This window comes from Sturnus vulgaris, chromosome 1, assembly GCF_052056855.1.
Source record: "Sturnus vulgaris isolate bStuVul1 chromosome 1, bStuVul1.hap1, whole genome shotgun sequence".
In the NCBI taxonomy this organism is placed as follows: Eukaryota; Metazoa; Chordata; class Aves; order Passeriformes; family Sturnidae; genus Sturnus; species Sturnus vulgaris.
Window position 1 is genome coordinate 42,310,426 of NC_142243.1, and position 14,922 is coordinate 42,325,347.

Here is a 14,922-nt window from a genome sequence, read left to right on the forward strand (position 1 = left end):
CCCTCTTCCCCTCAACACCAGCTTCCACTGTGATGAACATGCAGCACACAAGGCACCGGAGAACACCTGTACCTAGGCAAAGTACAGCATCCAGACAGACAACCTATTTATCCTTTCCCTATAGGAATGCTACAGTTCACAAACATCTATTTTAGAGGGCACAATAGGTTGTATCCCACACAAATGCCCTCAGGAGAAACATCTATTCCTTCTACAAGTGCACACTGCAGGAGTGGGAGGAGTTTTCTCCAAAGAGAAGGTTTACAGGAGATTTTTCTGTTAAGCAATGTTGATAATTTTCTTTTGTTGGTTTTGATTTTCTGGGTACCTGAGGTACCTTCAAACTCACTTTTGCATGATAATTGATTCATGAAATACGCTTAACACCTATCTCAACTCCATAACAAAAACCTTTCTAATTTTAAGTCCTCTGGTCTTGCCTGAGAGACTACAAAAACAAAAAAAACAAAAACAAACCTACTTTTTTCCCCAGCACAATCGTAAACTAATATCTACTGATAACACTTTCATGACATATTTTAAATATACTCTAACAAATATCCCCTAAGAGTGCAGTAGTAGGCCTTGAGGAGAAGCCAACATGAGATTTGGATTCCTTCCCCTGCCAGGGATGGATGTGACAATTTGGTTTCTCTGCTGAATCCCCACAGCACACTGAACCAGCAACAGCAAATGGCAGCTGCATCTCTGCTTTTCACATGAGATTGTATTTGCTAATGTTGTGTGGGGACTAGAAAATGATGTTATCTTCCAATGAAAGAAGAATATGTAAGGAATAATGCATTAGCCTCTAGACAGAGCAGCAAATTGTTCTGGTTATTCTTGACAGAAGCAAGGCTGGTGATGGTGCAATTAAGGGAGAACGGACTGACCAAGCCAACTTTAGTAAAGTACACCAGTAACAAAGAATAAGTATTCCCCTGTCTGCTTTCCTCACTCTTCTCTGCCCACACACATTTAAGCACAAATAAGGACTTACTTATCTTCTCATTTTTCTTTCTTGTCATCTCAGCTGCAAGAGAATTCTTAGCTGTCCTTTGTCAACAAATTGAAAGCATCTAGATTTTGTCTTTCCTATCCATTTATTTTCTCCAAAAAGGAGGCAATAGAGAATAAAAAGCTCAAGTATATCCAGTACCCAACTCCAGAATCATCTCCAATCCATTTGTTTCCATGGGAGCCAAAATCAGCAGCATTTGCACATTAAAGTGAACTTTAGAAAATCCATAGTAAGGATGAGTGTGGCTTTCGTTTTTAAAAAAATATTTTAAAAAATGAAACATTCTACAGTTTGAAAAGTGGGCAAGGGAGAGACAGAAAAATATAGGAGGGAATTCCTATCAGGAAGATGCTTTATTCAGTAAATGAGTGGCTAATGTGAAATGTAGATTAAAAAAACTGATTGATCTGTACAGGCTGCTACTACAAGAGAGGATTCTGTCTGCCAAAACACTAGAATAAAATTTAAAAAAAAACAGACCTAAAACACAACATACGCTGGTAGAGCTACATTAAAACAAACGTTCAAGTTTGCTCTGTTCACAGTCTGGGAGGGAAGAATGTTAACAATTGCAGTCAACAGGCTCTGGAGATACTCTTCTGCCAAAGGCTGTATACAGAGCTGGAAAAAAATAACACTAGAACTTCTAAAGTTAGAAATGAAGACAAAAGTCTCTTCTCCACATTTTGTAGAGATACAATCTCTCCTCCTCAACTCACACTACATGTAACCAACATTTCCAGCTAATAATACCCTTCCTCTGGCAGATTTCTCAATGAAAGAAAAAAAAATCATAGAAATTTAGATCAATGCACGTACCTTTAATAATGACAGCTAGAAATTATTTTTTAAATTATTTTTACTCAAAAGTAGAAACACGGGATTTTGCTTCACTTGTTCTTCTTGATGTACTTCGAAAATTGACAATTACAAAAACCTTTCCATGAAGCTTCAGAGTGGAAATAAAGAATTTACTGACTAGCCTTCAAGACTGAAGACTTCAGTTTAATCTTCATGTCTGCTTGCAGGCTTGAGGTCTAAGGCAATGCGTGAGAAACATGAAACGGAAAAATCATGTAATCCTTAAACTATTCCATTAGAAAGGATGCCATAAAAATATTTTAAGTAATGACCTACATAATTGTAGATTCTGGACAAGGTTCCACTAAAGTGAATACCAAGCTGATTTCTTTCTACTCTAATTACTGGAAAACAAAGCAACAAAAAATATTTACATCAAAAGAAAGAAGACACTTTTTTCCTTGTTTACAACAATAAATGTCAGTAAGTCTATTTAAAATAGTGGCTAATTATAATCTTCATGAGAGCATTCCCTAAGTACTAGGTCAGAAACCCTCAGCCACTTTTAAGTCTTTCCTTTAGAGGCAGTAAGACTGCAAGGCCTCCAGGGAAGTCAGCAGAACTTGCACAATCGGGTATAAAGACCCTCAAGGACACAAGGAATGGTAGAGAGGAAGCAGATTAAGTAGATATATATCTACTTTTAAGGCAGCTCTCTCTCCTTATGGCATAATAATGAAAGCTTTGGATGCTGAAGGAAAGCAAACTCAAGGGTAGGTCCAAGTCACCCAAGCCAAGCAATTGAATATTTCTCACACTCCACACAAGGAAGACTGTTGCCTGCCTGCACTGGATTGCTTTCAGGAACTGTAGGCTAGAAGTAAGAAAATAAATTACCAAATTCCTATCTTGTCTCTATCTATGCATTCTGCCTCACAATGCCCACTAGCATTAACACCACACAGCAGGTGATGAGACAGCACTGGGATGAAGCATTCAGCAATAAACTGCACAGGGCTATGACATCTCACAAGAAAGGTGTTTGGGAACTCCTATCACAGAAGCACATGGCTTTTAAACTAACATGTCATTTTCATCTGACAGTGACAGTAAAGGTCATCTTCTGTTATACCTGCTGGGTATAAAATTAAAAGAATTCACCTGGAGGACACAATCAAAATGAACTAGATCATCTCTCAGAATTAGAGTTTGCTAGGGGATTACTTAAAGGCTTTAGTCTGAATAGGTATGAGCTTATGCAGCTTTGATGACTCTGAAACTCTACCGACTCAGCAGAAACGCTAAGTCTATCAAAGTATGCCTGGAAAAGATTAAGTGTGTAGGAAAATCAGTAATCAAGACTTGTAGGCCAGGTTCTTTCAGGCAACTGTGTTGCATAATAAGGCCAAGGGGAAAAAAAAATCATTTCAGGCAGGGAGAAGAAACTAAATATTTCAGCAGCTTTTAGTGCCCTTCTTAGTTTAGCGGGTTTTTTGGTTTGTTTTTTTTTTTTTTACTTCCATACCAAAGAATAAGCCCACACATACACTGAAGCATTAACTGCTTGCATTCAAGATCTCACAGTTACACCAAAGATGCCAGAGTGAACCAGTGCTACACAATTTTGATTCCTGAAAGAATTCTCGTGCAAGTTTTCAGTCTTAGGAAAAAAAACAAACAAAAACACTTATTAGTTTTTATAATTCAGTATTTAATAGTCTTTACTTCCCTTTCAAAAAAAAAAAAAAAGAGGATTCCCTTTAAGCAATTACTGATGTTTTGCTTGCTTTTCTCTCTTCTTGCCCACAGATCCTCAAAAACCATTATCAAGTCAAAACAAAGACACTGATTTAACAGAAGATTATGTGGACACAGATTCAAGGACATTCACACCTCAAGTCATCTATCTTTTGACAGTTCACTTAGATCACATCAAGATGAAAAACAACCTTCAGGGACCTTGAAACTAGAAAGTAACTTTTCTTCGAAGGATGCTTTTCATCTGTGGTTCAAACCATTCTTTTCTGAAATAAAGTTATATCAAATAATTTAATTCAATGCACTTTACTACTTATGTAAGTGCAAGAGGGATTTGCATTTTCCACAAGAAAATAGCAATTTATTAAAAATCATGTTCCTTTATGAAGCCAATCAGAATCTGGATATGGGAAAGTCAGCATGTACCATAGGACAGGTGTCAAAAGGCTTAATAGTGGATTTTTCCAAGAACCACATTCACATCACCTTCCTGTTTCCCAAGTAACCCTCTCACATTTCTATTCTCCTCACAATGGGAATGCTTCAGAGGCTGTCCCACCGTGCCACCTCAGCAGCCTTGAGGGCACATCCTGCCCTGTAGTGAACCTACTGCAAGTAAGGGTAGGCTGGGGGGAATTGCTGTGGAAGCACCCAAAGAAAATACAAAAAGGCACCCCATATCCAGAGTTCTTCTGCTGCTGCTTCTTAGATGAACACTTGCTCTTGTTCTTAAGACTTGGCAGTGCAGTTTATGCATGGGAAAACGCTAATCACCCTTCCAGAAACCCAAGGTCCAAATTCCAATATTATGGATAAATCCAGAACTGGTTGAACTGGAAAAACTGAGGTACATGGGGACTGAAAAGCTCATGCCTGCAGAGCTCAATGTAGTATCACACTGACATTTTAGGCTCATAAAACTTGCTGCAAAATTTTATTTTTTCTTTAAAGCATGGAGAACTCTTTCCAGACTCAAAGAAAACCACAGACTGAAATGAATCCACCTCAGCAGCATCCTTCCATGCAGAAAACTAGAAAAATTATTTTCACTGTAGCACTGCATAGCATTATTTTTATCAAACAAATCTGTATTGAGATTGAAATCTAATTAACAAGAACAGGAAGGGGAGCAAACCAAAACAACCAAGCTGGTTCTGCACTGCCATTAACATCAAAAATGTAGATATATATATATACCTCTTCTCCATGCCCCATATTTTTTGTGTTGCTGTCTTCAGGACTGGATTTCTCTGAGAAGACTCAGGACCACCTCTTTTCCTCCCCTCTTCTGATTGCAATACATTTTGCATCCTTTTATTAAGTAGAGCATTACAGTGCTTGAGACTGCAGAAGCTCACAACCTGCTCACCCCAACTTGCCTCTCTGAGAATGGTTAATTTTGCCTGCTTCATATCATAATAAAACACACAATGCACATGAAACAACACCCAAGGGAGCTTGTGCTCACCTGATGACAGTGTCCTGCTATGCTGTTGGCCCACTTGATGCATGCTTTGCTGTAGTAGACTCAGGCATTCTCCAAGGCAGCTCAGGGTGGCAGCAGAGGTAGCTTTTAAAAGTAGCAAGTCCTGATCCAAGGCAGTAAGGGGTCCAGAATTTGGGAGAGCTTCAATGGCTTGTACAAGATTCTTCTGTTGTCCTTCAGCTTGGCTCATGATCTATAAAGGTCAAAAAACATCTGCTGTCATAGGAAATATCACTATGTAACTGTTAGATTCTTATGGATTGAAATCGTGACTAAATGTGAAGAACTACCACAAATGGATGTTAATGTTCTGATCCAAACATACCACATACTCACCTACAAAAACGAAGGGCTTGAGACTACCAAAGGCCTGTAAAAATGTCAAGACTATGTTAGAGAAAATAGTCTCTTAAAATAGTAGGTTCACAATAGGTTTAATAGTGACTCATACTTTCTGAAAGTCTTTGTAAGGAAAAGTATGAAAATTCTACTTCCTTCTCCATTATTAATTTAGGCTTCAATTTTCTTGTTTTTGTATGTGATATGAGACACCCAAGGAAGCTACACTGTCCCTCCTTTCCTACATAAAGTATCTCATCACAGTTTAAGAATGGGTATTATCCATTTCTCGAGCATCACTAAGAAACTGTTATTACAAAATGCAGTATTTTTTAAGTTTACAGACATTAGTATAGGAAGCAACTTATTTCATATCCAATATGAATACCAGCTGCCAGGCAGAAAGTTAACCTGTTTCTAGATTTGGACCATCCAGATGAAGACAAAACGGGTGCTTGAATAGCAGGTAAAAACAGCATTTGAGCAGGCTGCTCTTTAAGCAAATTGGGAAGCTTTCAAAATCCTAAAGCCAAAAGAAAAAGGAGATGTTCAAAATTTCTCTCTCCATTTTTACAGCCTGTAGGAAGTCATAAATGCACATGGCAAGCCTCTTACACTTACCTTGCAAAAAACTTACTGCAAAAACTTACAGGTTAACACTTGAAGCATCCAAAGCTTTCAGAAAAATATGTCTGAAGACATCATAATAAACAAAGATTCAAGCTCCATTTGTCCACACTACTGTACTGTAAAAATGTATTATGAACTTAATGACTTTTTAATTATCATTATCATATTTTCAAGTATTGTGTGCTTCCTGCAGCCTTCCTATGCTAGTGTAAATTGACTGATTAAAAAATGTATGTTGAGTGCACTGAAAAGCTAGAAAGGAAACTGAACTCAAAGATGCAAATAACCACTCTTGCAAAAAAAAAAGACTAGAATTACAAAAGAAGCTGTTGCTGCAGTTTGTAAATTTAGCCAAATGCCTTGCTGAAGGTTAACATGACATTTTAATAATCAACATTTAAAACAGAGGCCAAAACTTCAGTAAAAGCCACAGACGATTTTAATTCCCTTTTGCAGAAAACAAGACCAGTCAGAAGGTGACACAGACCCCTCCAATATGCAGCTTTAAGGAACCACAGAATCAATCCCAGGCAATGCTCTGCTTTCAGAAATCACACAGCATGAACCTGAGCTCCACAGCACGGACAAGGTGGCTGCTTCAAAGATTAAACAAATAAAATAAAAAAAAATACCACAGACACACACTTAGGCAAGTATTCCTCCTTCATGCAAAGAACACAAGAAGGCAAACAGAAGGAATAGCCAGGAGAAAAAATATGACCATCTCCCTGGAAGACTGAACAATATAATTGTATGGAAAACTGCTTCTCTCCTTTTCCCATCCTGCATAAGAGTGTGAAATTGAAAACTTGACTTTCTCATACTTCACAGTGACAGAAATGTTCTATTTTCATTTCCAAGTGACTAGTTTTCCTATTTTTTTTAATTTTTTTTTCCTTTTTTGGAAACACTTTACAAATTCAAGATCTGCTTCCATAAAAAATAAAATCAAAAATAAAACTAAAAGCAAAACTTTGAAAACTTCAAACATTTTCATTTTCCCCTCCCCCTTAATAAAGGAGTATATTCTTTTGCAGATAAGACAGGAGCATAAGATAAACTCATCAGGGAGTTTAGAAAACATTTGGAAAATTAACTGAATGTTTGTAGCTATCACCCAGCCCGAAACTTTACAGGCTTTTCTCAGTTGTATTTTTCCTAGATTAGGAGAATTTTCAATAAAATCAATTATTTATTCTACCTTATCCAAAACAAGGTGTTGGTCCAAGTCTTACTGTTTTCCAGCTGAGCTAAGATAGCTTTAAAGCAGCCCATTGATTCATCTTTTCCCTGCTACCTAGTTTCATGTTATAGTTGTGATACCAGCAGCTGGTCTACAGACCTGACATAGCAGAAGACATCTGAAACTGCAACCTCTGTGTAGGATTCAAAGTATTAGAACTTGCTGAGCATTTACTGCTCAAATATTGATCAAAACCACACTCTTTAAGGTGCTGAATGCCCAGAACAAAGAAGAACCTCCCCTACTCTAAAGTGACAGATCAACTCTATGGCAAAATGGACAAGGAAGTTACACAGATTATTGAAATAACTAATTGTTTTTATGTTTGCCGATTTTTTTAAAGATCTTTAAAAAAGATTTCAGAAGAAAGAGCTGAAGTGTAGTTGTTCTACAGAGAGTAAATCAAGGAGGAGCTAACACAAAAACACCAAAATATACAAGATTAAACTCTTTAAACGCATTAACCCTTAACAAGACAGCCACGAAGTCATGTAGTTATAGAATCATCCTCTGTCTTACTGGTGGGTCTGTTTTTTGCTTTTTCCCAGGAGAGGAGAGGCAAAATGCTTGACTTACTAGCACTTTAAGCTCATTTCAAAACCAGAATGAAAAGCTTTGATTTTGAGAAAGGGACGTTTTTAACTTTCCTTTTCCAAAGAGAAATAACTTGCCTAATTTTGAATTACTTTGCTCTTACATGGGATTATTTTGCCACCTTACAATTCTCCATCCTTCCAGTTTGCAAATACAAACAGCTCAAAGTAGTAGTTCTCTATTTGTAACAACAACAACAAATGCTATTTGCCCCTGTCTCCTCACCAAATATTAACCCATTTCTCTTCCCACTCTTGTTTTGGATTTGACACCTCCTCTTCACCTATATATTCTTCTCATAATATCACAAAACAACTGCACATTCTCAGAAATGCACTGAAACTTCAAAAATATAACTTTATGATAGACGTACAATAAAAATACTGAAAGAACCATCAGGACTTCATGTATTAAAAGGAATTACATGTGTGCAAATATCTAGCATTATTCGGCCTGCATTTACTTAATTGCAAAATGTTCAGGAAGAGGAAGCCTCAAGCTTCATCCTAGGAAGACACTAGCTCAAATGCATGGTCTGCTTCTTTCTCCATCTTCTGCCTGATGCAGGAGAACAAGCAGATGACATGTGCTCCCTATTAACAGCTGCTCCTGAAGCATGAAGGAGATTCAGACCTTTTAGCCTGTCAGAAACTCTCAGGTATTGCCTGTGTTCTTGTAGTGGACTGACTTTGGCTGGTTACCCAGTGCCTACCACTTTCCCTCCTTGGCTGAACAACAAAAAGTTTGGGGGGTCCAGATAAGGACAGGGAGGTCACTCAATTACTATCACAGGTAAAACAGACTTGACTCAGGGAAATCAGTGTAATTAGTATCAATCAGAGTAAGGTAACAAAAAATAAAACCAAATCTTACTTCTCCCCCACCCCTCCCTTCTTCCCAGGCTTAACTTAATTCCCAGTTTCACTACCTCCTTCCCAGAGCAGCACAGGGGGACAGTTAGGGGGAGTTATACCTGTTCGTGACACATTGTCTCTGCCACTCCATCCTCACTCTCTTTGCCTGATCCAGCATGGGGTCCTCCCATGGCAAACAATCCTCCATGAACTGCTCCAGCACAGGTCCTGTCAGCAAACCTGTGTCAGAGTCACAGCTCCTCCAGGCATCCACCTACTCTGGCAGGGTGCTCCACAGGCTGCACGTGGATCTCTGCTCACCATGGACCACAGAGAGTGATCCTGCTTCACCATGGGCTGCAGGGAAATCCCTGCTCCAGTACGTGGAGCACCAGCTTCCTCTCCTTCGCCCCTGGCCTTGGTGTCTGCAGTTGCTTCTCTCACATATTCTCACTCCTCTCTTCTCTGGCTGCTGTTGAGCAGCAGTTTTTGCCCCTTTCTTAAATCTGTTATCCCAGGAGCTCTACCACCATGGGTGACGGACTTGGCCAACTGGGGGTCCATCCTGGAGCCAGCTGGCCTTGGCTCTGTTGGACATGGGGAAACTTCTGGCAGCTTCTCACAGAAGCCATGGCTGTGGCCCTTCTCGTGCCAAAGCCTTGCCATGCAAAGCCAATACAATTCTCCTGAATAACACTACACTCAAAGAAACATGCCATCCAATGATCCTCTCACGAATATCAGAATGCAACAGGAAACATCTGTGATGTTTTCCTCTCTAGGTCATCTCCTCCCTACCACTTGCTCCAAAACAGAAAATCCACAGCTTTTGTTGCTTCCTGTTCCCTCCTCTCCAGGGATGATCTTAATCTGTGTGGTTGCTTCCCCTACCTACCCCAGCCACAGCAACTGCTGCCTACTCCTTCACAGCTGGAACTGCACCTCCTGTTGTGAGCACATAGCCAACCATGATACAAGAGACCTTATGCGACAAGAATCCAAACAAATGGTAAGTACAAATGACTAATTCTCAGGGTTATTTCCACAGTATGTGGAAGATAAGCAGAAAAAGCCATGAGATACCCTAGGTTTCCAAAGAAATTTACTTCAGACATAGTAAGATGAAAGAACATTCTTTCATGCGGTAAATAAGCTAAAATTAGTTATTAAAAATTAATTTATGAAGTAAAAATGAAAAATCGATGTGCTATTTTCCCTGCCAAAAGAAAAAATACAGGAATTCAACATTTTGTTAAAATACAAATAATACATTAATCTTTCCCACACAGAGAAATCATAGTATAAAATCTGAATGCCATTTTTGATTTAAGGTTTCAATTTGTTTCTGAAACTAGAAAGAGAAAGGGAGAGATTCCAAATTATTAAGTATAATAATAAATAATCTCTATTCAAGACTTTTCCTCCCATCCGACAACAAAAATAAATAGAAACTTCAAAGGAAGAAAACTAAATAGCCACACCTGAATGTAAGAGCATATCATTGCTTTTGACATTATTTTATTTTAAATGCTTTTGTTATCCAGATTCCAAGACTAACTTAAGGCATAAGTCTGTCATATTGACAATGGACAGATGTGTATTATCAGAACATCTTTCTTTCTAAAATTATTGATCCTACATAATTTTGCCCAATTAACAAAGCACATTGCAACAACCTAAAGCAAACACCAGCGTCATGCCATCTGTAAAACTTCTCAATCCCCAGCAGCCACAGGGGCACCTCCCAGGACAGTGACTTCAGGTTCCTCAAAGCAAAGGAAGAATGACATCAGCCATATTACCTCAGAGGGCAAGCAGACACTCTCCCTCACAGGGGCCACATGGAGCTGGCCAAGAAAACAAGCATCACCAATCTTGTCTTTGTACTTAAATGATTTAAATACTTCAGATCATCCTACCCTCCTTCTAGTATATAAAACATGAGAGAGATTCTTCAGACTGTGCCAGCTACAATCCAACCCTATAAGCAATTTCAATTTTAGTTTAAATTTAGTTTAAATGTTGTTTAAATAGTCTTGATAACATAATTGAATCCTTTCATAGTCAGTATTAAGATATGCCTACCCATGCATGAGGAAAAATCCAAAACACTCCAGAGAAAAAAGAAAATGTTCTTTTAGAACTGAAAAAACACAGAAATTATGTTTCATCAAGCTCCTCTGTGACATGCTAGAAATCATTCATGAGACATTCTGCTCCATCAGTTAATAAATCTTTTTCTCTACTGTAATAATCTCTGCGCACCATCACCAGCAGCACGTGGCCTGACGACTTATCTGTAGGCAATTCCTCTGAAAGATTTAATGCAGTGATTTTTATTTTTAAATCCTTTCCATTATTGACTGCATGCAAGCTGAAAACAGTCATTAAAAACACGGGAAAATAAACAACACCACAAAAAGAGCTTATACAAAAATAGAGCATCTGTAAAAATAAACAGTTGTGTGGAAAAATCTTTAGACACTTAAATAGTAATAGAAATGCAACATGCACCACTTCCTTAAAACTCTAAGTCAAGCTGTCCTTATGAGAAGTTTATTGCTTTTAAAGACCAGGAAATAGCCAGTTTGCTGCTGCACTCTTTTTTTGGCAGGATTCGATCGGTCGGATCTTCATTTGGGGTGAGTTTTTCTAATATGAAAACACAGTCTCTCTCTGTCTCTCTCTGTCTGACACATGCATGCACACACAGCCATTCTGGAAATACTAGTTATTTGCTTTTTAGAAAACAGTACCAGAAAAATAACTTTTCAGAAAACATTGGGAAAGGACAGGAGGTGAGACCAGCTTTTCAAACTATTCTAGAACAAGTCACAAGTGATGTGTGAGTCAGGACATCTAACCATTGTTAAACACACATATTTCACAGGAGTTTGGATTCTTTTCTTTTATTTAATAGAAAACACCTTTTTTCTTAAAAGCAAATGAAGAACAGAAGAGTCCACACACAAGAAATAAACACCTTCTAAGTCACTCTAAATGTGATACATTGTGCTGTCACATGAACTTAATCCAGTCATCAATTCTGACCTTGAGCAAGGGCTCCTCTTGCAATCTTGACCTGTATTTCATCAACACCACAAACTGTCATATTGTAAAAATCAAAAGTTAAAACAGACAGTATAAGTAGAATATATGTGTGTATATATATATACACATACATCTATCAAGAATATATCAAAATGTAAGATACTGATACCTGGAACTCCAGTGTCACTAAAGCAATCACACAGTCACTAATTGGACACGCTACCTACCAATACAGCTCATATTCACAAATCCAACACTATTTCCATTAAACTTGCCCACTTTCCACTATTTATTCTGAAAAAGGAAAGAGCATCAACACACATACAAGAAGACTACTGTTAATCATCAGCTCAGAAAGTATACCTCACCAATTGAGATGTCTGGCCAAAGAAGGTAACTTGCACAAATGCAGTAAAAGTGAATGTTGTTTGGTTTTTTTAATTATTTAATGCACTGGTTTTTGAGTTACGCATAACCACTGCGGAGCAACTGAATTTCTGCCTTGACTTAACCACTGAAAAACATTCTCAGAGTACTCAAGGTTACTTGCTATGTTCATCTTACTACTTGACAAAAGAAATTTTCTGACGAGGATTTACAGACTTCACTCTTTTCTTCAGTAAAGTCACATCTTTCAATGGGATTCCATCTATAGCATGCAAGCTAGGAAGCCAAAATTACAGCTTAATATATAACTAAGAATAGAGATTGCTGCTGGAATTACTCCAATAGCTAACAGAAATCTCTTATCAAGATGAGTTTGCACTTCAGCTTTTAAAGCGTCAAGCGTAGAAACACGTACAAGACCAGATGACCACTGGTAACATATCTGTACACTTTGCTTGCAATAAAACCTGACCTTCAGATCAAAAAGAACCTCCTTATATTGTAAACCGGGAAGAATTCTACCCACAAAGCTTCAATCTGGAGTAGTCTCTATGAACATTACTATGCTAATGAAAAGGTTTTAAGGAAGGATCCTAGAACATCAAGTGAGAGACTTTGAAAGCGTCTTGGAAAGATGAAACCAGATAATAAGATCCGTATCAGCTGTCCTTTCCTGATTACTGCTTCCCTCCCATTACCAGGAATAAGCGCAAAATTCTCCATTATCATCACCTCAGGGTAGCAGCCAGCTTGACCTCAATTATTTTAACGAAACAAACAATGAACACTAAAATTGTAATGACTTGTTATATAATAGTTATTAAGGCTCAGACACATACATCCCATCAACAAAGCTTCAAAGAAGCAAGTTAATTTTCATTTGGCACGTAATTTGCAGACAGAGACACAAAAAGTGACGGAACAAACAGAACTGTACCTCTGACAATCAGGATGGAAGATAATCACCAGGGAGCATTTCTTCTTCGCTTCAGTCCTTGCCTCTGCTTTCACAATTCAATTTTTCCCTCAAAGGAGAATGAAAACAAGCTCTCTCCACCCCCATCTGTTATTTTGTTGTCTTTTTCCCTAATCAGGAACACACAATCTCTGTTACAGGAAAAACTGAAAAGTCAGTTGCTACATATCTTCATTGTCTCAGCTAACAAAACATTATTTCCTTTAGGGTTTTGTTTTGGCTTTTTGTGCTCAGCTTCTCACCATGCTCTCCACAGGGTGGATCCTTGTGAGGAAAACCTTATAGAGCAAACACCAAATGGCATCAGGATTGAGTCTAAAAGCCAAGTCTAAGACAACGAGAAAACCAGGGAGTGGAGAAGGCAGGCTGGCTCAATTGTTTCCGGTTCTCAGCTACTCTTACCAATCTGCTGCTGTCCCACTGGTTGCATCAGCACCTCCTGGGGCTACGAGCTCTCCACACACCTCAGCACAGGGTTTACTCTCCAGAGAGCAGCTCTTATTTACTTCTGTCATGAAAATTTTGAATTGGCTAGTTAATTTTTTCAGATACTAAACATGAAACTATGCTCCTTTTTTACATATTCGATTCCTATTTTCTATCTGCAACTTGGACACTTACTGCATATCCTTACAATATAATTCTATTTTGCACAGACAACATTCATTAATCATTTGATGAACTACAGACATCTTCTCATTGGCCTAATAACCAGTAGCTTATTAATCACACCTGCAAGCTCCCTTGTTATTAGCTGCACACCTACAACAGTAAGACTTCCTATTTTGTAGGTCTGAATACTATTGCTTTAGTCCATGAAGTTACTAGATTTGGGGGAGAGAGGAAAAGGGGGACACAGGTCTTTTTTGCTGAATAGTTTGGAAGCCTTAAACATTCCATGCAGTGGCAGAGGAGGAAAAATTAATCTACGCTCCCAAGAAATTCTCAGTTGGTTGCAGCTCAGGTGTATGAGAGGAAGTTTCTCTCTTCCTCCCTCTTTAAAGTAGGCAGAAGCTCAGCAAGAAAGAGAGCTGACCTAACTTAACTACCTGTTTTACAGAAGTATCATTCTGTTCAGAGGAATGAAAGATAGGATACGTTTAACAGATCTATCTCCAAACACCAAAAAGTATATGATATCTGTAGTTGTCAGTGTTCTCTGAGACTTCATAAAGACACTTTATTTGGATGCAAAACACTCCCAAGGACAATCTGAGCATTCTGAGTTTCTAAAGAAGTACACTCCTTATATGTGGGAAGCAGAGAGACACCAGAGAGAGCTTCACAGCCCTCGTAACACAAAGGGTCAGTAACGAGTATCATAGCAGTTTTGGCTGGATCCCTGAGAATGCCTCCAGAAATCTCAGCAAAACAGTCCACCTATGTCAAGTCAAAACAAATAGAATCCCTTTGCTACCTCCTTACCACACATGACAACCCCAGACATAAGGTTAAATGCATGCTCACTGTATTCAATCTGTCCTCCTCACCTGAGAAATGAGCTACTGAATGATAGAAAAGCAACTGGGGGCAGGGATGAGGAAAAGACCTTATGGCCATGCAGACAGACTAGGACAAAAAAATTCAGATTTTGCCAGCAAATATTTAAGTAGACAGACTTCTTGGATTTTCTAAACTAGAGAATGTTTTTAGTCTTAATCAATACTCTGATGTATATTCAGCTTTCCGTGAGTGGCTTCATATTATACAGGAGGGGGAAAAATGGGAGGAAAGCTTTTCCTGTCGTTCTCCCAAAATCTTTTAATTATTCTGAGAATATCT

General features: G+C 38.4%; 1 protein-coding gene across 2 annotated transcripts in view; it reads right to left on the bottom strand.

Moving 5' to 3' along the window:
• OSBPL10 (oxysterol binding protein like 10) overlaps positions 1-14,922 on the bottom strand; it is a 113,037-nt gene that overhangs the window by 43,798 nt on the left and 54,317 nt on the right. Inside the window, exon 5 of one of the 2 annotated variants that reach the window (XM_014884054.2) lies at positions 5,049-5,259. The exons of the other annotated variant lie outside the window; for it this stretch is intronic. Coding sequence (XP_014739540.2) covers positions 5,049-5,259 — 211 coding nt within the window. The remainder of the gene's footprint in view (positions 1-5,048; positions 5,260-14,922) is intronic. 2 annotated transcript variants of the gene reach the window in all.